Here is a 25410-nt window from a genome sequence, read left to right on the forward strand (position 1 = left end):
GGGTCCAGATTTCTCCTTCGTCATTAGTTCAAAGTTCACACAGTTTAATGTATTCAGCGTCATACTAGTATGTGGCCATGTCGTCGCGCTCTCTGTTAAGTAGCTGTCTGTTGTTCACTCAATCTACAGCAGGAAACACATCAAAATAAAAACCAGAAATTTGCTGTACTTAAAAATGAAGTGTGTTTTTATACAAACTTGACTCGTTTACAAGTCACTTGTGGTCCATTCAGAATGGACCCATGTACAACCAGTTGGGAGCCACTGCTTTAAAGTAAGCATAAATGTTTTCTAACAGTATCTTCAGGAGAGCATCAATCCCAAACTCCTGCTCCTGCTCTCCTGCTTATCATAGATCACCCTGCTGTATGTATTTGTGCCCCAACATGCAGTACACTGTTTCACCATGATGCATCGTAAGCACTGATACATAATGCATGTGGGCATGTTTGAATGATTAACGAGCTGCCTAGAAGGCAATTATTTTTCCAATCAAATATCTTTATAGTTTGTAGATAAACTATTGAGTACCTGCAGTCATGCAAAGGTCAGATGCTACAAGAGCCACTTAAAATGAAGGTGAATCGGAAATGCTGAATATCATCGCAGCTGTACTGTCTCAGCTGTTTCTTCTCCTCCCTTCCTTCCTTGCTTCCTTCTTTCATCCAGTGCCTCTGATTTAATTCAGCCTCCATTACAACGCCTTCCTTATGGCACATTATGTGAAATCAATTGTAAACATGCTTTATAATCAGTCAACTAACCATTTAATTCCCTTATAATTGTCTAAATTGCTCAAATCAATTGTGTGACGGCCTGAGTGCAATTGTGAATGCAGGAAAAATCCATTTAAAAAACAATTTTAATCCACCATGTTCTGGTAAAAGGTAATGAAAAACAGGGTGACGAAGTTTCATCATCACATTCTGAAAAACCTGTTGTACGGCAAATGGAAAACAAGATACGAGATTGTAATAAATACTGGGTTGTTGAAGATTCTGACAGATTTTCTAACAATTAGAAATCAATGTCGACGATAAACACCCTCACAGTATAAACATAATAGCCCATCTTCATCATTGTCTTCATGAGCTACATATGCTGGCGCAGCAGAATGCGTGTTAATGGGTTTGCAGCAGTCATACAATGCTTATGAACAACACCATAAAAGCCACTCAGTTCTATCACAGACCGAATCTCTTTAAATTTCCCCTGAGGCTTCGCTCAGCTCTGCCGTGACTGAGCATTTTGCTCCCACTGAACTGATGCCGACAGGATCGATCTCTCTGACAGCGCTAACAAAAGATCTACCACACTGCTCTGAGGAGCAACAGACTCCTAATGATGGATACACTGTAAAGGCTTATTCTCTACACCTCCCTTTCTTCCTCACATGCAGACAAATTTAATTAAGGACTATTATGGCGCACAGAGCTTTTAGAGATGACATTATTAAACATTACGTTTAAAATCAAGCTGAGTTAATGACCTCGGATTGTTTACAATGAGTACGGAGGTGAATGTGCAGCTTAAGAAATGCTGCATTTATTTCTTTTTAATGTTTCATGCTGCTGCTAACAGAGATAATGAGGGAAAGTGATAGAGGCTGTCTTCTGTTTTAAAGTGAGACGCAGCTGTGCTGTTTATGCACTTTATCATTAATATGCTTGGCTCGTAGCATATTTGTTTTTCACGTGTTGACGGTTTGATAAATGAGACTAGAAACAATTTGACCAGACATCTTTTGTTATTCAACACACCGAACCAAAAAATATAAAAGCTAATTAACTCTAAATGGAGGGATCTTGTAAATAAAATGTATAATTGTGAGAATTAGAAAATAAGTTCATATCGTTAAAGAAAGAGAGAGAAAATGGGTGAGGTATACAACATGCAATATTTCCAAAGACCCTCCTGTCGGATGTAAAAACTAAGACAACATAATATGATATTAAAGGAACAGTGTGTAAGATTTTGGGGGATTTAGCAATGAGGGTTGCAGATTACAACCAGCTGCGACCGCTCCTGGTTAGAATTCCTTCATTGTTCATTCATCAGGAGGTTTTAACCAGGAACCACATTATCCGCAGAGGTCCCTTCCTATCAAAAACAATCTGACCAGATGATTTAAACCGGTAAAAGCGCTAAAACAGTTTCACGTTACAAATCAGTGTTTTTCCTACACTGTTTGACACGTCGCAAACAGGCCGCTTGGCCAGTACTTGCAAATGTGTGCTCCCCTATTTTCCTTGATAACCAGACGTTCAGGAGGTTTTTTACTGTGAGCCAAACTATGTGCAGTGGTCTCTTCCTCTCCAAAACAAAAAACATGGCGACTTACACCAGTAAAAACACTTACAGAAGTAGTTTTGCATTTTAAATCTGTGTTTCTAAAGAAACTAGTAGGCAACAGCACTCACAAAAGACTAGAGTCAAAATCTAGGATTTAATAGGGCAACACACAGCCAAACAAAATGACAGACGCGTTTCGGCCTAAGCCTTCTTCAGTGTATCCAGTGGCCACGCGCCACTGGATACATTGGTTACATTGGTCACACTGGCCACGCGCCCAGCACCTGCCAATGTGTGCTCAGCTTATTTCTCTAATAACTTAAGATCCAGATGTTTTAAAGCAGGAGCTGAATTATTTGTCTCAACTTCTCCAAAGTGCTGGTAGCTATTGTCGCTGAGGTGAATGGCCCTGTCTCAAGCCAATGTTTGGTTTGTCCGTTCTGGGCTACTGTAGAAACATGGTGTGCAACATGGTGATCTCTGCGGATGAGGACCTGCTCCCGACATCGATATAAACGGCTCATTCTAAGGTAATGAAAACACAACGAGTCTTATTGTCAGGTGATTATACACTAAAGAAAACTTATTTTATTATATTCCATTTCTGCCAATATATCCCCCTAAATCCTACACACTGGACCTTTAAGGGTGTTGATGTCTTTGTCATTTTGCACGGGTATGCACATGGGTGTGTATCTGTGTGACTGTGTGTATTTATGGTACATATGTTGCTGTGTCCTATGTTGGTATAATGCATCCTCTGACCTATATTATATCAGTTATCAACAAATTATATCCCATGAACTCATATTTGTCTTTACATTTTTATAATTTTATTAACATTTCTTTAATATTTTATCTTCTTTCGCTCTTTCATGATTTGTTACTTCACTATTACCATGTTATATAATTTCTTTGAATAAAAAATAAATAAATAAGACAAAAAAAGAAAAATGTAAAGGTTACAGTGAGTCAGTTCTTTCAGCGGGAGAGGAGACTTACATGGGCGATGCTGATACCACAGTAGATGGAGAACGCCGTGGCCAGGTCCTCATCAAAGCGGTTGAACCACGGCCCGTTCATTTTATTCACCAGCTCTGCCACCCCAATCACCTCTAGAGGGAGGACGATTCAAAGAAAGTAGAGGAGGACAGAGGTAAAGAGGGAGAGGGGAAAAAGAAGGTGAGACAATGAGGGAGGCAATGAGTTGAAGAGAGGGAAGAAGGGAAAGTTGATGAAGAAAAACGGAGAGAGTCAAGGACGAGAAAATGAGGCCCAGAATGCAACAGTTTGGGAGGTGCAGAACAGACGTTGAATCAAATAGGGCTGCTAACTTAAATTAATTTCACACTGCAGCTGATGCTAATTACACATAAAAAGACCTGAATTTAAACTCTTAATCTGACAGTTTTCTGTATGGAGACAAATCACACAGCATCTAAAGTTCGTCTGCTCGCAGCAAGAAGAAGGGAGCACCATCAGTGTCTGAGGTTTCTGTAATTTCTAAGTATGGAGCAGACTGAGGATGGGTGCACTTTATGCACTTCAACATTTAGGAGCAAAGGTTGTGATGTAACAACTCTTTGTGCTATTCTGGGAGAGCACCTGTGAGGAAACCTTGCTTCATTTTTAAAAGGAAAAAGGAAGAGTAGGCACTGTAGAGCAGTGATTCCCAACCTTTTTCCTTATGTGAACCTTTTCTATCATTGAGGAAACTGACAACCCCGAACCAAGTGACATATTTTTATGGATATTTTATATTATATTCAATGCACGACAATAACAGCACAGAATAACTGACATCAATTCAACCATTCCTCCTCCGACTATAAAGAAACATTCTTCATCATGTATGTTGACAGCTTTTTTTTGGACTTTTACTTAACGCAGGATGAGGCTGTTCAGCAGTGTGAAGGCTCTGCTAATACAGCTTGTGTTCAGGTCTTTACTGTGCCCTTATCCTAAGAAATTTTTTTCAAGCTTATATCCCAACCTAAACTTTAAACATAACATTTATTTAGTCTTCCTTACAGAAATAAATGAAATGCTGGCACATAGACCAAATGTATATTTTTAAGAAAGAGTTTTCTTACATTGCTTTAAATCAAGGAGGCCCCACAACCACCCTGTAAAGCTTTGGTGACCCTTAGTGGGGGTCGGGGCCCCCAGGAAGGGAACCTGTGCTGCAGAGGACAATAAAGGAGCAACTTCCAATGGTGTAGTTTTATCAGTAGCCTTGCTATTGCATTAGTGGTGCATTACTGGACCCTACAGAGTAACTGCACACCTCCCTCTACAGATAACAGTTGTTGTCACATTGTGTTAAAGTACAGCAGAAAAAACATTTAGTATTTATGGTCCAAACTGCTGAGAGCCTGCCCAAGAGTAGCTGAATGTGCTTTAAACTTAAAGATATATTATGCAGAAGTTTCCTAACAAACGATGAATAGATCCATACAGAAGTATTCCTTATCAGTCATCACTTATGATCCACTACAAGTGTGCAGTGCTGTATTTTTCTGCAGAGACTCTGCCCTCTGCCTGGATTTCTTCTTCACATCTTATTGTCTGTGTTCAGGATGTTTATGGGTGTGTACCCCCACAGCGGTCAGGTGAGGTCAGGGCTTTATAAAAAGGTAGCAACCAGGTGCAAGACCATAAGCAGCAGGCATCCAAGAGACACAGCGCTGAAAAATGTATATATAGTGAGGTAAAACCCCAACCAGAGTGAATCTGGGGTTGACTTTTACTTTTGCTTTCGCTGCTGAGCGTGTTTACAAACAGTAACCAACAATCCTGCATAGTTTATCTTTAAAACATATAATCTTTATATCTTAATTATTGTTATCCTGTGTTTTTATTGTCTTTTAGTGATTTCATTGTTTGTATATTTTCACTTTTTTACTGTGTTATTGTTCATATTTGTTCATTTTCTTTATAGTTTGTCAGTCACGTGTGAATTACACCACCCTGTATGAGAGGTGTTTTACAAATAAGTTTGATTAAGAAAATAACTTATGACTTTTTGTGAATGTTGAATGAAAGAAGTTTTTGTGTGTGTTGGTGTGGAAGTCAATGCTGTTACCGTTGTTCTCATCTTTGATGGGGAAGCAGAGGATGTTGCGAGTCTTGAAGCCGGTGCTGTCGTCCACGCCGCGGTAGAAGAGAGGATGGGAGTAGGCGTCCTTAATGTTCAAGATCTGACCGGTGGTCGCCACGTGACCTGCAATACCCTGATCTGCTGGAATACGGAACTCCTTCTGCACTCACACACACACGCACAGACAGACAGACACACATGCTCATGTCATCAAGAGACAACTTAACTCTCGTACACTTTTGCTTTGAATTGATTGATGGCAGTACAGTCAGACAGGAAATGTGGGGCGAGAGCATAACAATGCAACCATGACGCTGAAAATATAATCACAGCATCCTGCATTCTAGTCTGGATGGGGACCTTTGTTGAATATCATGCCGCATTTCCTTACTTCAGCATCTTTCATTGGCCAGTTTTAGCTGGTTAGAGGAACATATTAAGCCAAACACAAGACGGTCGCTTATATTCCATTCCACTGTGAATGCATCAGAGCTCCAGGCATCAGAGACAGCCACACAGCTAACACAACCTGCTCTCACTTCTAACTTATCAAATGCTGACGCTCGGTAGGTGGCCCTCAACAAGAGGGCACCTTTTAGCAGTGCTATGAGACGCACTGGGCTGTGGCATTTTTCACGCTCTGAGCAACTGCTGTAGTATAAAGAGCGGGAAAGTAAGTGTCAAACAAACTCTAGTGTAAGAGCCACTTAAGCACGTATTTGGTAAGGACTTCTGTGTTGATATGACATCTCATATAGGTTCTAATGATATTTAAGTTTACACAACAGTTTCTGTATATTTTAAACAGTGTATGATAGTGGACTGTACTAAGGCTATGTTTATATTCACTTTATTAATGTGTTAAAATGCAGGTACAAGTTATTTACGGCAGGTTTGATGCTGTAAGGCATTTCAGTGCGCATAAAACAAACGGACTGTGGACAACGTCGTGTAAAAGACGATGTGAAGTTTGTGTTGAGTTGGATCGTAATACATTTTTGACTGTATTACACAGTGATGAAGTATAATAACGGTAACTGTATGAGATGAAATTTTGGACAACTTGGTCTGCCGTTTTGTTTTCCTTTTTTGCATTCTCAATAAACCTCGAAACTGCCACTACATCTAGACTTTCATCTGGAAAACCACTGTTCTTTTCCCATTTAAAGACCAGAAAATTGATTTTTTTTTTAACAAGGTAGTGTGCTATCATGTGCAGCATGTGGAAACTGATCATTTACTGTGAAAACGGAAGATTATTTTGAAAAGACACAGTGCATGTAACAAGCGTAAATTGAGAAGCCCTCCCTAAACGTCCAAAACCAATGCTGGAGAGGCACCTAGTGAGAATGTTTTGGGAGTGAGAATGTTTTAACAAAGACATTTGCTTTTGGATTTATAATCATGGACTTGTTTCACAAAGTCTCCAGAAAGACACAGCAGTTCAAGACTGGAGTAAAAAACGTCTGAGAGGGATACTATTGCACAGGAGCTCTCTTTGGAACAGCATGATGGCAAAACAATCTATGTCTCTCACTTGCAGTGTTCCTGAGATATTTAATGTTAATAACGTTGTGTCGTACACAACATCGCTGATCGCAGAGTTAACTTCTATAGTGTCCAGTATGTCATAGTTTCCTCATCAGTCCTGTTCAACACTTGGTGGGGAGACACAGCTCAGCTTGAAAAGCACCATTTCAGCGATACTGCACACAGTTTATTTTCAGATTGTGTCACATTAGACATCCTTTATTTTTCACTTCCCCGATCAGACAACTGCATGAGGCATCCACTTGCCCCAACACAGAGGTTACTCGTCAGGTGGGTAAGCGTTAATGTTGAACAATTTCTGACAAGGAGAGGTGACAAAACGCAGCCATATTGGTTAAATACCTATGTAATATCTCTGCTGATAACCTCACAGTCCCACAGCGGCACTGAGACATTCATTATACATAGCTACATCCCTTGTCTCTTCAATAAAGGCACAACGTCTCTCCCTGAAAAGGTCACCGGTCAATGGGTTTGTGTATGTGAGCAACTGGAGGCTCGTACCTCTTCGTCACTGACCACGCCTCCATCAAACACCTTCGCCACCAACTCATGACTGAGACGATCTAGCAGGAACACGGAGCAGCTAGAGGAGAGAGGAAACGAGAATATCTCATTTCATCTCAGGTCATTTTGTAACTTTAATTAAATGCGGCAAGTCGGTTAGGAACAAATGGCCAAGATAGCCTTTTCAAATGGTGATAAAGACATTCCCATTTCACACACACGCACACACACACACTCTCTCTCTCTATCACACACACATGTTGAAACATTCCTTTGAAGATGAATCAGAGGGCTTACATCTCTGCGCCACTGAGGTTCCTGGCCTCCACTATAATTTCCTGTAACAGCACTGACACATCATCTGAAAGAATTAGGCAGAGAGAAAGAGAGTGGGTGAGAGCGGAAACAAAAGGAAAGGAGAGGAAATTAAAGGAAATATCAGCGAGGCCCAGATAGACAAAAACAGAGATTATACAGTGAGTACAGCGGTGGATCGGCTGTACGAGCTGATATGAGCTTTTGTAATCAACGGTTCTGTACAGTGAGAGGCAATTTGCTCCACCAGTGGATCAATTCTTTGCACCTGCAATCGTGATGAATCATCAATGACTCCTTCCACAGTTGGTGCTTACTGTTGGATACGAATCTAAATGACTCAGTGTAATTATAGGATAGAGAGGTGGAGCCATCACTTTTAATGCCCTTTTGATTTTATGGTTATGATCCTGGGTGTAATCACCTTTTCGGTAATATCTCATTCAATTACGTGCGCCATTCGTTTCACTAGGTGATCACTTAAATATCGGCCATTAAGGCAAATTGTCCTACGACGTTCTTCCTTCGCAGACACAGACAGGCAGGACTTACCCAAGTGTGTGAAGAGATTCTTGGCCACTTGTAAGAGTGCCTGTGTGGAGAGACAGCAGACAGGAAAAGCTCTTTAACTTCATGCATATTTATGTATGCGTATACAGTATGTGTGAGAGTGTGAGTGTGTGTGAGGGAGTGTCAGTGTGGGCGTGTGCAGTACCTGGCACTCCACTTTGAGTTTCTGTTCCTTCTGGAAGGCCAAAGTTGAAGTGAGGACTGTTGAAGTGTAGCAGAAACAGTGCTGGATTGCATGCTCATCTGCCTCTGTGTGTCTGCGGCGGAGAACACACACACACGCACACACACACACACACACACACAGTTGCATGATAAATCATAATTCAGACAGAGCTAATAGGCTGCTGTGGGACATCAGATACTCAAAACGTTTACGAATTTAGAGCTGAAATGGCAAATTAATCAATCGGTTGATGGTTAGAAAATTACTCTGCAACTTATTTGATAACAGATTAATCATTTTGCAGGAAACAAGAATTACTGCATCATGGTTCAATGTCAAGTTGGAGTACGGACTCATATGTCGCCATGACAGGTGACAACGCTTCAAATATGGATGTTACTGCAAAGAAGCTACACATTTTAAAACATGCTTCACACACATCTTCAACTCGTCAGCACATAGGATCTGTATAATCAGCACATTATCCGGTATCTGACTAAACGTCTTCCCCTCTGTTCCTGAGTTATGGTGTTGAATAACGGCCAGAAATGTGTCTCTGCAGAACATTATGATGTCACAGTGAAGTTGACCTTTGACCTTTTGGATATAAAATGTCTTCACTTCATCACTGTATCAGGCATTTGTGTGAAATCTTGTCATAATTAGAGTATGACTTGTTGAGTTATGGCCAAACACATGTTTTCTGAAGTCACAGTGACCTTTGACCACCGAACTCTGATTACGTCATTGTTGAGTCCAGTGGACATCTGTGCCAGTTTGAAGAAATTCTCTCAGTGTGTTCTTGACAAGAATGGGGTGGACGGATGGACAAGCTGAAAACATAATGCCTCTGTACGGGAGCGCCTCTGCCCAGGAGGCATCCTGATCAGATGCTCGAACCATCTCAACTGACCCCTTTCGACATAAAGGAGCAGCGGCTCTACTCCGAGCTCCCTCCGAATGTCCGAGCTCCTTACCGTATCTCTAAGGCTGAGCTCAGCCAACTCACGGATGAAACTCATTTTGGCCGCTTGTATCCGCAATCTCATTCTTTTGGTCACTATCCAGAGCTCATGACCATAGGTGAGGGCTGGGACGTAGATGGAGCAGTAAATCAAAAGCTTTGCCTTCCAGCTTAGCTCCCTCTTCACCACGACGGACCGGCGCAGTGCCTGCATCACTGCAGATAATTGTAAACTGAATATCTTCAGATGCTCTGTCATCTGGGGCTTTGGAAAATTGTGATTGGACTTTTTTTTTTTTTTTATCACTTTTTAAAACTACTGAATCAGTGGTGGAACGTAACTAACATCTACTCAATTATTGTACTTCACTGTGGAGACATGTGAGAAGAAGCTTTCTTTACGAATTGGAGATAACACGGGTAGTTGAGGCGGCATGTTGGTGCAGTGGTTAGCATTGTCACCTCACAGCAAGATAAGAGGGTTCCTGGTTCGAACCCAGGGGGTGGCGTTTGCATGTCATCCTCATGTCCAGGTACTCCAGCTTCCTCCCACAGTCCAAAGACATGCAGGTTAATTGGTGACTCTGAATTGCCTGCAGGTATGAATTTGAGTGTGAATGGTTGTCTGTCTCTATGTGTCAGCCCTGTGATAGTCTGGTGACCTGTCCAGGGTGTATCCTGTCTCTCGTCCAGTGTCAGCTGGGATCGGCTCCAGCCCCCCTGCTACCCCCAACGGGATAAGTGGTTATGGAAAATGACTGAACGAACAAATGGGTAACTAATTTACAAACGATCATCTTGTAGGTGACGTCTTCCTTTAATTTTAGATGCTTCATTTTTTCCATTTCATGATCATTCATACTTCTACTCCACTGACAGCTATAGTTACTTTTCAGATCAAGATTTTATATGTAAAACATGATCAGTTTATAAATCATGCATTGTTACAAATGAAACTGCCCAACAACAGTATATTGAGCTGTTAAAATTACACATCAATGAAAGGAAACCTGCATATATTATAAATATTACATGTTGAATTGAGTCATTCTGTATAATGAGTGCTTTTACTTTTGATACTTAATACACATTTAGCTGCAAATACTTCTGTAATTTTACTTAAGTAAGTAAAAGATCTGAGTACTCCCTCCACCCCTGCAATTTATAGATTAAACAGTTAATGGATTATAATCTGTGGATTCACTGATAAAGAAAATAATGCAGCCAAAGACAGGCCTGATTCATAATTATTATCTAAAAAACACTTACAGCTGTGTGAGACTTAAATTACTGTAATATGTCTAAATCACAACAGAAGCAAACTCTGGTTTCCTGTGGCCGTTAAACGTGGCTGTCAATCTCCTTTAAAATTAAATGACTGGAGAACCTGAGAGCATTTAGGAGGCAAATGAAGACTGATGAATGAAATTATCTGCAGTGACCACAGTGATGCTGATAATTGCCTGCCGTTCTCTCTCTCAGCCTACAGAGGGCAGTGGCAATGTGCTGCATGCTACCAGTGTTGCTGTGCGCAGCAGTGTGTGGCTCCAGGGCTTTCTGTCCCTGAGTTTGGATGGAGGCAGCATTTGACCCGAACCTGGAAAAGGCCTGGGAAGTTCATACTCTCGATACTCTTGTAAAGAGTATTGAGATTCTTGTAAATCAGGCTATTTGCAACAGTCTCTATTTCTGCAGCAAGAGTGGAAACAAGCAAGAGTCAATTTCCCAGGAACTGAAGTCAGACACACAGCAGTAAAAAAGCACACAGCAGGTTCCCACGGGGTTGGCTGCAGTTTCTAAGACAGTATGAAAAATGAATCCAACAGCCTACTAACATGGCCTTCCAAACATAAAAGCTCATCCCATGTTGGCCTTATACATCCTTATATTCTTACACTGCTGCTTAGGGTTCAGGTTTATCATGAGGTCACACGTCACTCTGTAATGGTTAGAGCGTAGTGTTCTCATCTGCTGGCATCAAAACTGAGTTATGACCACTTACTGGTATCACAATATGTTTCCATGCACCTGTGTCCTAGGGTAATTGGCTAATTTACACTTTGAAGAGTCCAGGCAGAGAGAACTGTGCACATGAATATGCAATCTATATGATGAGGGGATGTATCTCGGAGATGTATGTCTCTGCTAAAATCTGGATGACTGTGCTTGGAGCGAAGGATAGATTTATCACATTTTATGCACAGTTGTGACCATAATCCTGCTGCTGTTACTATGGTAATGAGATGCCAGCTCTGTCATCTGTGCCACTGGCAGAGGGAGAAATTATACGACATGATCCCCTCACATCTATCTTAGTCTTCAGAGAGAGAGAAAGAGAGAAGAAGAGAGAAAGAGAGGATGGAAAGCAGAGGGATTATACTGTACGGGAGCGCGAGCATGTGTACAGTGTGTGAGTGTGCATGTGAGGTGTGTGTTTGTTAGTGAGAAAAAGAGATAAAATACAGTAATAAACTAATCTCCAAGCATTTAAACATAAGACAAAGAGACGTATGCTGCTTGACAAAGAGATAGGGATGGATAGATAGATAGATGGACGGACGGACGGACGGACGGACGGACGGACAGACAGACAGATAGATAAATAGATAGATAGATAGATAGATAGATAGATAGATAGATAGATAGATAGAGTTTCTTAGAGACGGTTCACCTCTCATCCAAGAGGCTTCTTCAGTTCTAACAGACAGGTTGTAGGTGGGATGGATGGATGGATGGATGGATGGATGGATGGATGGATGGATGGATGGATGGATGGATGGACCTACAATGCAGTCTTGGGATCCCTCCCCAGACTCCCTTAACACCCATTCACACCTGGACCCATCCAATCCTAACAACTGGGTGGACCAACGACTCACATGTGACCTTAACAACTATGTAAGGGTTCACACACCCACACAGAGTTTAAAGCCTGTGACTCCACACCCGTCTGTCAGAACTGAAAAAGTCTCTTGGATGAAGGACGAAACATCTTCAAGAAACTCAAGCAAGTCCAGTTGCCTACGATATAGCACTTAAGATTGCCATGACCTGGATGACTGAGATAGATAGATAGATAGATAGATGGATAGATAGATAGATAGATAAAACTTTCCTCACTCTCTCAGACAGTTCCTTAAGCAAACAGACAAACACAGACACAGCCACAGCTGGAGTGCGTTTTTATGGACTTCTGTATTCAGGAGATAGCAGCATTGCTCCTGGCAGCATCACACACACACACACATAAATACATGCCAAGACATGGTGCCAAACCAGGCAGCCAAGCCACCCGCTGTTAGACTCATGACCCGACTCTAGATCATCGCATAGCCATCTGCATCGTCACGCACATACACACACACACACACACACACACACACACACACACACACACACACACACACACACAGGGCGATGGTATGCATTCATGAGGGCAGCACATTCTGCTGGTTGGCGGCAGACTGCAGTGGAAACAGCAGCAAACTCTCCACTGCTATGAACTCAACAAATCTGAGCCGTTGAGCTCAACCAATCAGGCCAACCCATCCCAACATTACTGTAAGCCGCTGTCAGATAAATCTTTGTATCTACCATGAGTCAGCGCTTCAGGAATTAGGAAAAGCCAAATCGTCTTCAGCCTGACATCCCAGCATTTTAAATATACTCTAGCAATAAACCAGCGGTGGCTAAATTACAGTGATTTTAAAGGTAAGCCAAGAGGTTAAAAACATGTCTGTTTTTGGCATAAGAAATCTTCTGCACATGAAATGGTTCAGTGTGATCTTGTGATCACAAAATGTAAAAGGGTTAATGATAGCTTACAGTTTAAACTCTCACATACATACCTCTGTCCACCCTGCTTGTTGAAGGCGCACGCTAGAGCCACCACCTGACCGGTGGCCCTGCTCGCCACTGGTACACAAAGCATGGAGGAGATCTCACAGCCCAACATGCTGGACAGCTGCCTACGCTCCTCCTGAGAGGAAGAGAAGTGGAAAAATCAGTTTGATATAGCGACAGAATAAATGGATAGATAAATAGATAAGAAAGAAAGAAACTGCTTACAGCACTGATGTCCTGAAGAGTAATCGATTTCTTCTTCTCCACAACCTGACCAAAGCGTCCAAACATCAGCTGAACAGAGAGAGAAGGAGAGCGATAAAGGCCGTGTGATTGAAAGAAAAACAATGTAATGAACCCGAGAGACAGGAAACAATCATAATTGCCGAGAGAGTCCCTGGTGATTCTCTTTAAAATATATAAATAAAGCTTGTTTATTCTGAGTCTATTACCTCTCTTGTTAAATTAACACAAATAACCCATCTCGGGTGTGAGTTTCTCTTTGTGTCCTTATATTCCACACATCATTTGGCCTCGGATACAAGGTCTATTAGCACCATAAAGCCTGTTACAAATACTACATCGGCGCCGCAACCGGGGACGGGAGACTTAAAACGACCTGAAGGAAGTGATTACTTGCCCAAATTTCTTAATTATAACCCCTGTCAGGGATTATAAAAGATTACATGTGGGGGTTTAGTCTACCGTGTCAGTCAGAGAGACCTGCAACACTTGCATTAAAAGTATGCTCGTTAAAAATGGCAACAAACCTCCCTAAATGACCTCAGTGTGAAAAACTCAAGTGAATGAATGAATGGTGTGATTTACTTAACTGGGAACGAAGACCACAAACACACCATTATATACAAATAATGTCAAAATGAATATCTATATGAATTCTCGTGTTTGATGGTCTCACCGGGAAGCTGATCTCCTCCTCCAAGACTTTGTCTCCAACTACCTGCAGGTCACAGAGGTCAGAGGTCATTCAATGGAGTCACTGCTAAAACAGTATGTAACATTTATTTGTGTCTTCTTATGCTTATTTGTGCGTACCTGGCAGAAAAGTTGGTGGTTGTCCTCGGATACCAGCAGCAAACAACAGCACTGTGAATGAGTCTGCTGCTGCAGCTGAAGGAGAACACAAACATGCTATCAGAGCTGATAAAAAGTCATAAAAACTCTCCTTTTATCAGGCTCAGTTGGGCTTTTGGAGCCGAGTCGAGGTGTGAAGATAAGATTAGACATCAGCGGACAAAATGACTGGAGCAATAATTCAATATTATCTACATTGTCTGGCAGAAGCATCAGCGTGCCAAAAAAAGAATTGTTAGTGTGAATTAAAATATCTCACACAATAAAATCTGGAGTAAATTCAGAGTTTGTGAGAGAAGTTATTCAACTGTATTTTCATGGACAGTGATAATACAAAAATATCATGTTACTATAAACTGCCTCACATGTCTACACATACTCATACATGCTCCTATAATGTTGCATCCTTCACCTCATGATCATCTCTTAATCCTGTTTCCCTGTCACAAAAGAGACAATAATGATTGAATTATTATAAACCAACCTGTTAGAGCCATTTCTAGCAAGTCCTAGTGTCCTATTATGTTTTGAGTCACTTTAATGCCACCTGACCTGGCATCTCGGGACCCTTTAATTAAAGGCAGGTGTGCTGAGGTGTGGAAGACGCCACGGGGTTATAGTCTTTAACCACTGTGTATTTGGTTAGTCTTGGTTTTTTATTGTGTGATGAAGTTGTTTAATGTCCCATTGATCTGAGCTTTGTCTTTGTAAATGCCTGTTAATTTGGGGAGTGTTTGTTTGGAGATTTTTAATTTTTTTGAATGTGACAGTCATAGTGTCATCATGCAAGTCCCCACACATCATGCAAATCAATCAACTCTTAAACCTGGATCATCAAACAGTGAGTAAGACTAAAGCAAAGACAGTGAGTTCATCATATCTCCCGTTATGGCGTCTGTAGGCGGATATTTTTTTAACTTATTTGGAAGCCGCAATACAACCAATGCTCTACTTATTAACTCACATGCTTAAAAATGTTGTGAACTGCACAGATAATGTACAAAGCAAACAATAATTTGCTTCCTTATTGTACTCAGAGGCTGTTTGAAATTAGAGAAAGCCACTCTTAGGGGAATAATTATGTAAAAAAAAAAAAAAAAGAAAGGGAAAAAAGGTAATAATAATAATAATAATAATAAAATAAATTAAAAAAATATGTAAAAAAAAAATCTACAAAGTGTGGATTATTAAAATGATAATTATTTTAAAGAATAAAAAATATTTTTTGTATTGATTCTCTTTTTGTTTTTTGTTTTTTTACAATCTATACCTGTTGGTGAATGAGTTACTTATGGGAATTTAAGTAAACATGATAGGTATAATAACCTGAAGCTTCACCTTTCGGGTTAATATTTTGGTTTTTCCTTTAGTTATTCCTTTTAGTTTAATGCATTGTTGTTATTTATTCTCTATTCTGGGCATTCCTTTTAGAAAAGTATTAACAAAGATTAAAATAAATTACCACTATATCATACTACTATGAGGGATTAAAGCATTTGTGCAAATAACAGAATCAATTTTAAGAATTAATTTTGATTTTGACACACGATCAAGGTTTTTCTTCGATGTTGACTCCCCACATAAACACAGAAAAAGTCACATATAGGTGTCTGCGTCCGTCTTAATGAAGGAGTATGTATGCACTTAGCGTCTCTGCTGCTGTGCTTTGTAAGACCTGCAGAGTCACCACCAATTTTCTGCTGCTATCTGTGACAAGAAACATTTCATTCATAAACTGAAAAGCACCTCTAAGGTGGGAACACACGCCCGTATGTGCACAGTTACACAAATACCGCAGGGACATAACAATGTACATGATCACACACACACACACACACACACACACATGTATACACACAGTCATGAGAGCAGCATTTCCTCACACATCATTCTTCTCTGTAATCCACAGAGCTGGATAGAGAACAAGCAGGAAAGGGATATACACCAGCCACTGCCAACACACTCGCCCCCCAGTCACACACGTAAGCACTCAACAACACACATGAACTCACAGACACACACACACACACACAGCACAAACATACACAAGCAAGTCGTCGCACCCACATATCATAATAAACCCCTCCACCCCCTTTTTCCCAAATACAGTTAATCTCGTGAGAGCCGCCCTGAGCACTTCCCACCAAACTGACGATTCCTCAGAAGCAACAATCTCCCGCTTCTTTTCCTCCCTTCCTCCTCCCTCTCCTCCCTCTCCTCCCTCCCCCCTAACCCCTTTTTACAACTGTAACAATAAACAGGCGAAACAAATCATGTCGGATTCGAAATGCATTTGAAAACCCCTGCAGCTTTTTGCACCACCGCGACTTCTCCCTCTCCCTCTCCCTTTCTTCAGATGCGGAAAAACTACTACAAATTCAGGTTCAGAGGAATCAGAGGCTGATGTTTTAGATGCAGGCTGCACTGCGGTGTTGTTTCACCCCGAGGATCTAAGTCCTGTGGCGTCAAGGTAGCAGCGAAGGTGTAATCTCTAATTGTTTAGATTTGACCAGACTTTTTTAGGGAAAGGAGGAGAGTGCTTAGTCCCCACACATTCTAAATATATTTGTTTTCTGCTGCAAGAAGACACAGATCACTGCGGTTAACAGCCCTCATTAATAAAAAATGACAAGAAAAATGAGAAAAAGAATGAGCTTATGATATATTATATACTTATATATTTTTTAACACTTATTTAGATTAATATTTAAAATCTGAGTTGTGCCTGTTGTTTAAAAATTAAAACAAACACTAAGAATTTCACAGAGTTTTTCTTTTTGTATAAAAATAATGAGCCTTTGTGATAGTCGACCAGAGGGGAAATAAATCCCCAGAATTTCCTTGACATATTAGGGCTGCAACTAATGGTTGTTTTCATAATCAATTTCATTTGCCAATTATTTTCTAGATCCATTAATTCGTTATTCTATAAAATGTCAGGATAAGGTAAAAAATGTCTGTAACACGTCCAAAATGACATTTTCAACTTCTCAAAGCCCAAAGAAATTCAGTTTAAAATCACACAAGATGAATGAAAGCAGCAAATCCTCGCTGAAAACCAGTGAATGCAAAGTCCTTGATTTTTTTAGTGGAGACAAACTTTGACTTAACTTTCTGCTTTACCAAAACTTGTCTCAAAAAAAAATTCCACCATGCTCAATAAGCAGTACGAAAAACAGAATCACAAGCATAAGGTGTGCGTAAGGTCATTAGACTTCCTTGAAGCTCTGCTGGACTGAGACTTCGTCCCTTTGATGCAGCGCAACCTTCAAATCTCCTTCCTCTCTCCTGCGATATCCCTCTCCATCTCATATTTTCTTTATCAGTGAATAATTCCATACATTTAAATTGTTGTCAGGTTTCTGCACACACTGTAGCTGATAGCTCCTCTCTCTGTATCCCTCCTCTCTCCCCCAGCTTTTACCTCACTGCAATCAATCACTGCACCTCCTCCCCTCCTTCTCACAGAGAGTCTATCATATTTATGGAGGGGGGGCATACTGTTGCTGTGGGGAGACTGATGAAGCAATTGTGTGATAAAAAGCTTGTGGTATAGGTAATGACAGGACGAGGGGAACAAGTCACCGGGAAGGATCTCATGTTCTGCATGTACTGTATGTCTTTAACTGTGTGTGTGTGTGTGTGTGTGTGTGTGTGTGTGTGTGTGCGTGCACGAGGGAGCATATGAAAGATCTCAACCACTTACATAATTGATGACTTTGAGCTGCAGAGAGGCCGCATCAAGGTCAAAGAGCTCACCTGAAAGAGAAGAGGGAGAGAGTGAGTGATGGGAGTGAGAACCAGAGAGGAGCATGGGCAGGTTGGCGCTAAGGAAGACGGGGAAATGCAGAGCATGTACGCAAGTGGACAGAAAGCAATCCAGGGAGGGATGCACGGAGAGAAGGAGGTCGGGGCAGGGTGAGCGGGGACCAGCTAACAGAGGGACTAATAATGAAGACAGGACAGAGGATGGAGGACCGTCTGGACTGCAGATGAAGACAGAAGGAACGAGCTGGACAGGGAGCACAGAGAGGCGAGGCAGAGGCCGGGGGAAATAAAACGGAGGAGACTAAAGCCGACTCATATTTGTTGACAATTACCAGGGAGTAAACAACGTTGATGCATGTGTATGTGCATAGGAACGACATTAGCGAGTCCACTTCCATTATGCATGAGATTTTAAACAGCGTTTCTGTGGTCTGTTTTCACACAGGAGCTGTCACACATTGCTTGTGCCACTGACGGAGTCCATCTAAATTCATGGAGCTTTTTATCCAGATGGGCATAGCCTATTAACATAGGACACCTCATATATACCACTAAGTGTGTGTGTGTGCGTGTGTGTGTGTGTGTGTGTGTGTATAATTATGTTTGCTTCACAGTGTGGTGTCTGTATAATTGAGGTAAAGATGATGTAAGAAGTGAGGGAGTGGAGGAGGAGGATTATTTAACATGCCTCAAAGAATGTTTGTGTGAACCATTTGTGTGTGCGTACCACAGAGTTGCAGGATGTTGCGGTCCAGTTCGCAGTAGTCCTGCTCCGAGACGTTGAGGTGAAGCAGTGCATTGTGGGACTGTATGGGAGAGGGGCTGAGAGGAGGCCTCTGGTAGGACGTCTGAACAGCCTGGACTCGCGTGCACGCCACTGAGGCCTGCAACGTCATGCACGTATGCAGAAACACAGACAGGGGTGGGTCAGTTTACTGAATATGAATCACATTGCAATTTTTGTAATTAGCCCCATCATCCATTGCATTACTCCCCCCCCCCCTCCCAAAAAAAAATGTAATCCAATCCGGTAACTTTTGGATTACTTCAGAATTACACACTAAAAATATTTTACTTTAACCTTAAAATAGACACAGTTTATGTTTTCTCTTTAAACATCTCAAAAAAATTTGAATGAATTAAAATGCATTTTGCATATTCAGCATTTGCAGCCGGACAAATCAAGTCACCACCAATAATTACTGCCACAAAGTGGAGCACTTCTCAGACACGCTTTTCATGAGGTTTCAAAGTATTTTTATCATGAAAGAAAGTTTCATGATTTCAGACAAAATTAAAATCTGATCAAGTAATCCTTGACAATGTAATATTGTCCATCACACTACAAGCAAACGGATCCCACTGCACTAAACTACATTAGACTAGAAACTAGATTTTTGTTCAGGATCATCACCAAAAACTGTAAGAAAATCCACAGATCCTGTTTGGCTTTGTAAAAAGAAGTGAAGTCTCAAATGTCACATGACCCACAAACTTACAGGAAGCGATCCATAAGCGTAAATTCGACTTCATGTGTCTTTGCTGTGGTGAAACTGTTTACATTTGTAAAACCTGTGACACTTTCATGTGAAATTAAAGTATGTGTTTACAGAGTAAGTTATATGCATTTGCACATCAATCTGTATTTTTGTGGATATGACTTTACACAACACAAAAATAAAAAGTGTTTGTGGAAAGTGAAGTATTTGAGGATCATGGCACACATTTGTAGATTGTCTTGTGTGGGTTACAAAAAATTAAGTCCAATAAAAACACCCATATGATTTTTTGTAACCTCATTTTATAGTCCTGAATCCATGTAATCCGTTACGACCCAACCCTGCAGACGAGCAAAGTCAGGTGACATTACAGAAAATTTGAGAGAGCAAATTATCAGACTAAATACAGTTCAATGCTTTCATCCAGAAAAATGAATGAATAAAACAAAAACCCACTGAAGTAAACATGACCAGTTTTTATACAGAAATCAATACTGAGAAAGTGAGTGTGAATCCAACACACACGTTTCTGCAAAGTTATAAAATGACTCAGTGGTGGATTTTTCTTTTTTTAATATTAATAGAGTCTATCCAGGACTGCAGGCGGTCTTAATATAAACTTTTTAAAGAAGCAGAAACATGCTTTTCGGATTTATGATCTCAGAAACTTCCAACTTCAAGGCTGTTTTTATGGTTATTTTATTAAAGAGTTTGATAGTTTAGCACACTGCTTTAATGTAAATTCTATCCTTGCTGCTATGATGATATTTTTGCAATGTTTAATGGTGTATTTTCTTTAAGTTTGTGTTTTCTTTTTAGGTGCAGCATCCTTTAAAAGCTGGCGATGTGTCTCCAGTTCTCAGAAGATAATCAACAGAGAGAACGCCTTCTTGTAAAGTACATACAGGCTGTGCTTTAAACCCTCTGACAAAGGCCCAGTATCGAAACGTGTTGAACTCTTGCAGTAAGTCTGCTACTGTTGCCAAGTTGCTTATTTTTTTTACATTTGTGACCATAAAAAACAGATAAAGAGAGAGCTTACGTGTTTCTCCAGCATGTTAAGATGCAGTTCATCCTGATCAGATAGTGGATTACAGCCCACCTGCAACACACACACACACACACATTTCAGTGCAGTCCAGTGAATGAGCTTGACTGTTGCCTCTGTAGAGTTCATTTAATTTGCGAATGTTGAGTGAAACCAAATGAATACGACTATATGTCATTCAACTGCAACTAACTTTTCATGCAGGAGGTGATGTCATCATCATTAGAGTTTGCTTTTGTTGCTTCAGTTTATTAATTTATAAACCTTTTTGTATGCCCTCAAATGCAAGGACTTACCAGTAAGACAGCGATGGCCTTGTCCTGCTCCTGATCCAAGAGAGGAATGACAACAGCTGAAAGAAAGAACGAATACAAAAAGAAAGGAAAAGCATTCATATTACGTAATGCGTTGATTCAGACAAAACACACTCTTGGTCCTTTTATCGGCCCCCTTCAATTTTCTTTCCATGTCCTTGTCTTGCTCTTAATCTTTTTTGTTCTCTCTCTGTGTTCTGATAGGAATAAGCAGGGGAAAAGAACATGGGAAATAATAAACCTAATGTCCTTGCGTAACTGTTCTTCTTTCCTTTCATTTTTTGTTCCCGTCAGTGTGGAGCAGAAAGCAACAGCAGATCTGTATGGACAAAATCTGTTTGATCTTGGGGGTGCATGTGTGGACAGCAGGCGAAACGACAGACAGAGTGATGTGTTTACCACGCTGGTACCAAACTATCTCCCCTTTCTGCTGCAACATGAAATGTTCAGTGATATTTATTGATCCGCAGAGTGCAGAGTGGTCGTGCATGTGTACTTTAGGATGTCTCTTCATGATTACATCCCCTCAGGTTGTTCTCTCATTCCTGTTTTTAGATAAAAACAAAAAATGTTCATTTGAAGAGGAATGCGGAGTGTGTTCGATGCGCTCCGTGTGAGCTCTTACATTTTTTTCTCATCACAGACCTTTCATTGCTTTTTTTTGGGGGGGGGGGGGGGTCTCTTGTCCAATTTTATTGCCCACGCAGCTCCATACCTATCCCTCTGCAATCATCATCTCTTGTTCGCTACTTCTCTCTCTACCTCCGTTCGTTTTTTTTTTTTCTCCCACGCTCTCACATATCTCTGCTCCTCTGCATGAACAGGAGCACGCTTACACACCCTCAAACAAGCACGCACACTCAGATGTTGGTCCATTTGTCTGTCTGCCAGCATCATTCAAGCCCCTGCTACACCCTTTAACATACACACATGCTGAAGAGCCACACACACCTCTTCTGTGTGCTGGTAACGGAGCTGCGAGGCAGATTCTGTATTTCTCTGGCAGTTCGGACGGAGGGAGGCCGGCGCACTGACATCGCTTCAGCTGGTCCACGATACTCCTAAGACACAGAGAAAGACAATTACCTCCAGCACATCACACACTGTGAGGAGCACAGAGAGAGCATGTCAGACGCTGGGGAGACAAAGAGGAAGAGGGGATTTGGAAGACAATTGGAGCAAATGGAAAAATAATCAGCGGCATTACAAAAACAGACACGTTGTGCTCACTGACACTAACCAAAACATGTCTGAATAGAACTATTATTCACTGTCAAATTATATGAACTCAATACAGCCGTGTGTGTGTGTGTGTGTGTGTGTGTGGAGGTGCTGGCCAGGTGTGAAGCCAGGTGTGATGATGGCAAAGGCGCAGCTCTGTGCCTGTGTTACATTTAATACAGAGGGCAGCTCTCTTATGCTAAAATATGATACATTTATTTATTCTGGACTGATGACTGCCAGATGACACAAACGTACACGCATTTGCACACATGCACAAAACACACGTGCGCCTCCCCACCTCAGTGAGCAAACACACTCAGACATGCATGAATATGGAAATGAAGGACAAAAAGAAGGAAAATAGTTTCACTGATGCACACAGGTAAATTCATCATCTATGTGCTTCTCATAATAATCTACTGAAACCCCCAGCAGCTACACACACACACACACACATTGCAGCAGTCACTCCATTACATGCTCACAGAGTCTAAAATCCCCTCAAACCATTGCAGCCAAATCTCCGCATGGTGCATTGATTTTAAAGTGTCCATTTATTTCAGCTCACTGAGGAACAGTCCACTTCAGTCATTGCAGTTTACTATGGTGGCAAATACAACTGACCTTTGTGTATTGTCTTTGGTCAAAGCAGCTTTACTGCACGAGCGTGAAGCCAATTTATCGCAGGCACGGCAAAGAGCAAAAAACCCACCCTGGGGCGCTGAGAAAAACACTGTTATTTAGTTGTCGCTGTGCAACAATGACACACCTATTAGATGATGCAATTTACATGTCTGATGTATAGAGATAAGTATAAGGTTGACTAAAGCCTCACAAATCAGCTCGGAGCAGTCAGCAGCAACACTAGCTCAAATTGAATAACATGTAGGTCAAAGCTGGCACGGTGGGCGGTGTGTTGACAGTGCAGCGGTGGCCGGTGACCACAGTTAGAGACATGGAGATGGACATTTAAATAGGTCACTCAGATACAGTAAAAGTGGGTGTGTATTTGGCACTCATGGAAATGAGCGAATGATTAATTTATCTGGGTGATGCTAATGACTTCATGTTCCTGCCTAAACCGACATCACGAGCCCCATTTGTTATAACTGCTTAGCCGTCATTAAGAAACACTGCAGCTCTGTGCAGCTGACGGCGAGCCAGTGTGCGAATGTCTTTGTTAATATATATGCAGCTCAGGTATTGTGTTGTGTGCTATTTTCTGTATGAGGTTTTTGCAGATGACGGAATATGAACGACATGATCGACAGTGCGTGAAATAGTTCTTCTCTCCACCATAACAGTTATTAGTCTGTGTGTTTGTCCATATGCGTGATCATCTGTGCATTTTATAAAACTCTAAAGGAGAGTGGCAGTCCAAAGGCACGCACTTTTTAAAAGTCATAGCTCACAGAAATTGGTTCAGTCAGGCCAGTTTTTTTGATTTATAAATCTTTTGTGCTTATGACTTATTGGCGGCTGTGGCTCAGGAGGCAGAGTGTGACGTCCACCAGTCGGAAAATCTACGTTTCGATCCCTGGCTTGTATGCGAAAGTATCCTTGGGCAAGATACTGAACTAGCCGTGCCATTGGTGTGTGAGTGCATCTGATTATTTAAACTGAGTAGCAGTTGGCACCTTGTATTGTAGCCTCAGCCACTGGCGTGTGAATGTGTGTGTGTAAATGGGTGAATATGACTGTTTTGTGTAAAAGCCCTTTGAGTGGTTGGGAGACTAGAAAGGCGATCGGTGATATACTGTACATTCAAATCTGCATTTTGAGTCGTATCTCGTTCGCTTCATTACTTTGAGGCGACTGTGGGTCAGAGGTAGAGCAGGTCGTCCACTAATTTGAATATTGGCATTTCGATCCCCGGCTCCTCCGGTCTGCATGTCGAAGTATCCTTGAGCAAGATAATGAACCCCAAATTGCTCCTGATGGCTGTTCCACCAGTGTGTGACTGTGTGTGTGAATCTGTAGTGTAAAAGCGCTTTGAGTGGTCAGAAGACTAGAAAAGTGCCATATAAGTGCAGGTCCATTTATTATTATAATGTGTCGTTGACTGGCTGAAAATGAAATCTAAGAATAACTAAACTGTTTAAATCTAAAATATGTAAAATGCTAATGTCATAACTGTATTACAATCTTACAAACTGAACGTTGTCAAAACCTTTATGACATACGACGGCAAAAACATCTAATTATTTGCATATTAAGTAAGACATAAAAAGCCTGTTTCACAAAATGGAAAAATGCTTTAGATGGAAATAAACCTACAAGTCAAAATATTTATTGCAACAGTTGTGCAGCTACATTGTTTATGTATCACTGCATTCTGTGTGTTTTAGACCTTGGACTGTGTGTTTTTCTTTTTGCAGTATCTCCAACAATAGCTTGTGTGGCTGTGAGGCATCGGTTATCTTGTACACAACAAATAGTTTTAGAGGTGTGTGTGTGTGTGTGTGTGTGTGTCAAGGTTGCCAAGGACCAGTTAATGGGTTTGCATGTATTGTAAAGTGGGCTGGAATGAGGCTCAAACAAAGTGGCCTTCTGCCTCTCAGATGGGTTCAATGAGTGTGTGTGTGTGTGTGTGCGTGTATGTGTGTGTGTTTGGGTGGGTGTTTGTGCTTATGTGTGCATGTGTGTGTATGCCAAGGTCTTGATAACAGGCTTATATAAGCAGGTGAATTGGAGGGAGAAAAGTAACAAAGTGCCCTGTAGCTCTTTTAATATCCCCACTACCTCTATCCCGAATGCAGCCCCGACGAATGTGTGTGCAAGTGTTGTATATATATGTGTGTGTGTGAATACTGTACATGTGGCCTGTGCTCGTGTCCTTGCACGCTCGTGTCTGCATAAGCATGTTGGTGTGTGAGGCCATGTTTGTGTGGCAATGAGGTGTTGGAAAAAGGCTTCTTGTCTGACAAACAGACAGTTTCATCTATTATGCAGTGTTGGTTTTTGCCGAAGCCTGGGCAGCGGTCGCAGTAGCACACGGGGTTGTAGAGCTTCAGAGAGCACTTAAGAGAGGAGAGGATCGCCGTGTCTCACTGAGGGACCCCGGGCGCTGTCACCTCGGCTATTAGCCCTGCGATGCTTCCGCGGGGAGAGGGATTGAAGGTGAGAGAGAAAGAGGAGATGCGGAGAGGGGAGG

At 41.4% G+C, this 25410-nt stretch overlaps 1 protein-coding gene across 2 annotated transcripts in view; it reads right to left on the reverse strand.

Moving 5' to 3' along the window:
- The window catches only part of LOC126401898 (cGMP-dependent 3',5'-cyclic phosphodiesterase), a 225118-nt gene that overhangs the window by 13167 nt on the left and 186541 nt on the right, over window positions 1-25410 (reverse strand). For both annotated transcript variants that reach the window (XM_050063456.1, XM_050063464.1), the window contains exons 5-19: window positions 21984-22093; window positions 21015-21070; window positions 20713-20772; window positions 18899-19055; window positions 18110-18162; window positions 14365-14439; window positions 14228-14269; window positions 13534-13602; window positions 13314-13444; window positions 8481-8592; window positions 8318-8357; window positions 7748-7811; window positions 7448-7529; window positions 5378-5552; window positions 3295-3407 (exon numbers count right to left, since the gene is read on the reverse strand). In XM_050063456.1, the coding sequence (XP_049919413.1) occupies window positions 3295-3407; window positions 5378-5552; window positions 7448-7529; window positions 7748-7811; window positions 8318-8357; window positions 8481-8592; window positions 13314-13444; window positions 13534-13602; window positions 14228-14269; window positions 14365-14439; window positions 18110-18162; window positions 18899-19055; window positions 20713-20772; window positions 21015-21070; window positions 21984-22093 (1339 nt within the window). The remainder of the gene's footprint in view (window positions 1-3294; window positions 3408-5377; window positions 5553-7447; window positions 7530-7747; window positions 7812-8317; window positions 8358-8480; window positions 8593-13313; window positions 13445-13533; window positions 13603-14227; window positions 14270-14364; window positions 14440-18109; window positions 18163-18898; window positions 19056-20712; window positions 20773-21014; window positions 21071-21983; window positions 22094-25410) is intronic.

This window comes from Epinephelus moara, chromosome 2 (assembly GCF_006386435.1).
Source record: "Epinephelus moara isolate mb chromosome 2, YSFRI_EMoa_1.0, whole genome shotgun sequence".
In the NCBI taxonomy this organism is placed as follows: Eukaryota; Metazoa; Chordata; class Actinopteri; order Perciformes; family Serranidae; genus Epinephelus; species Epinephelus moara.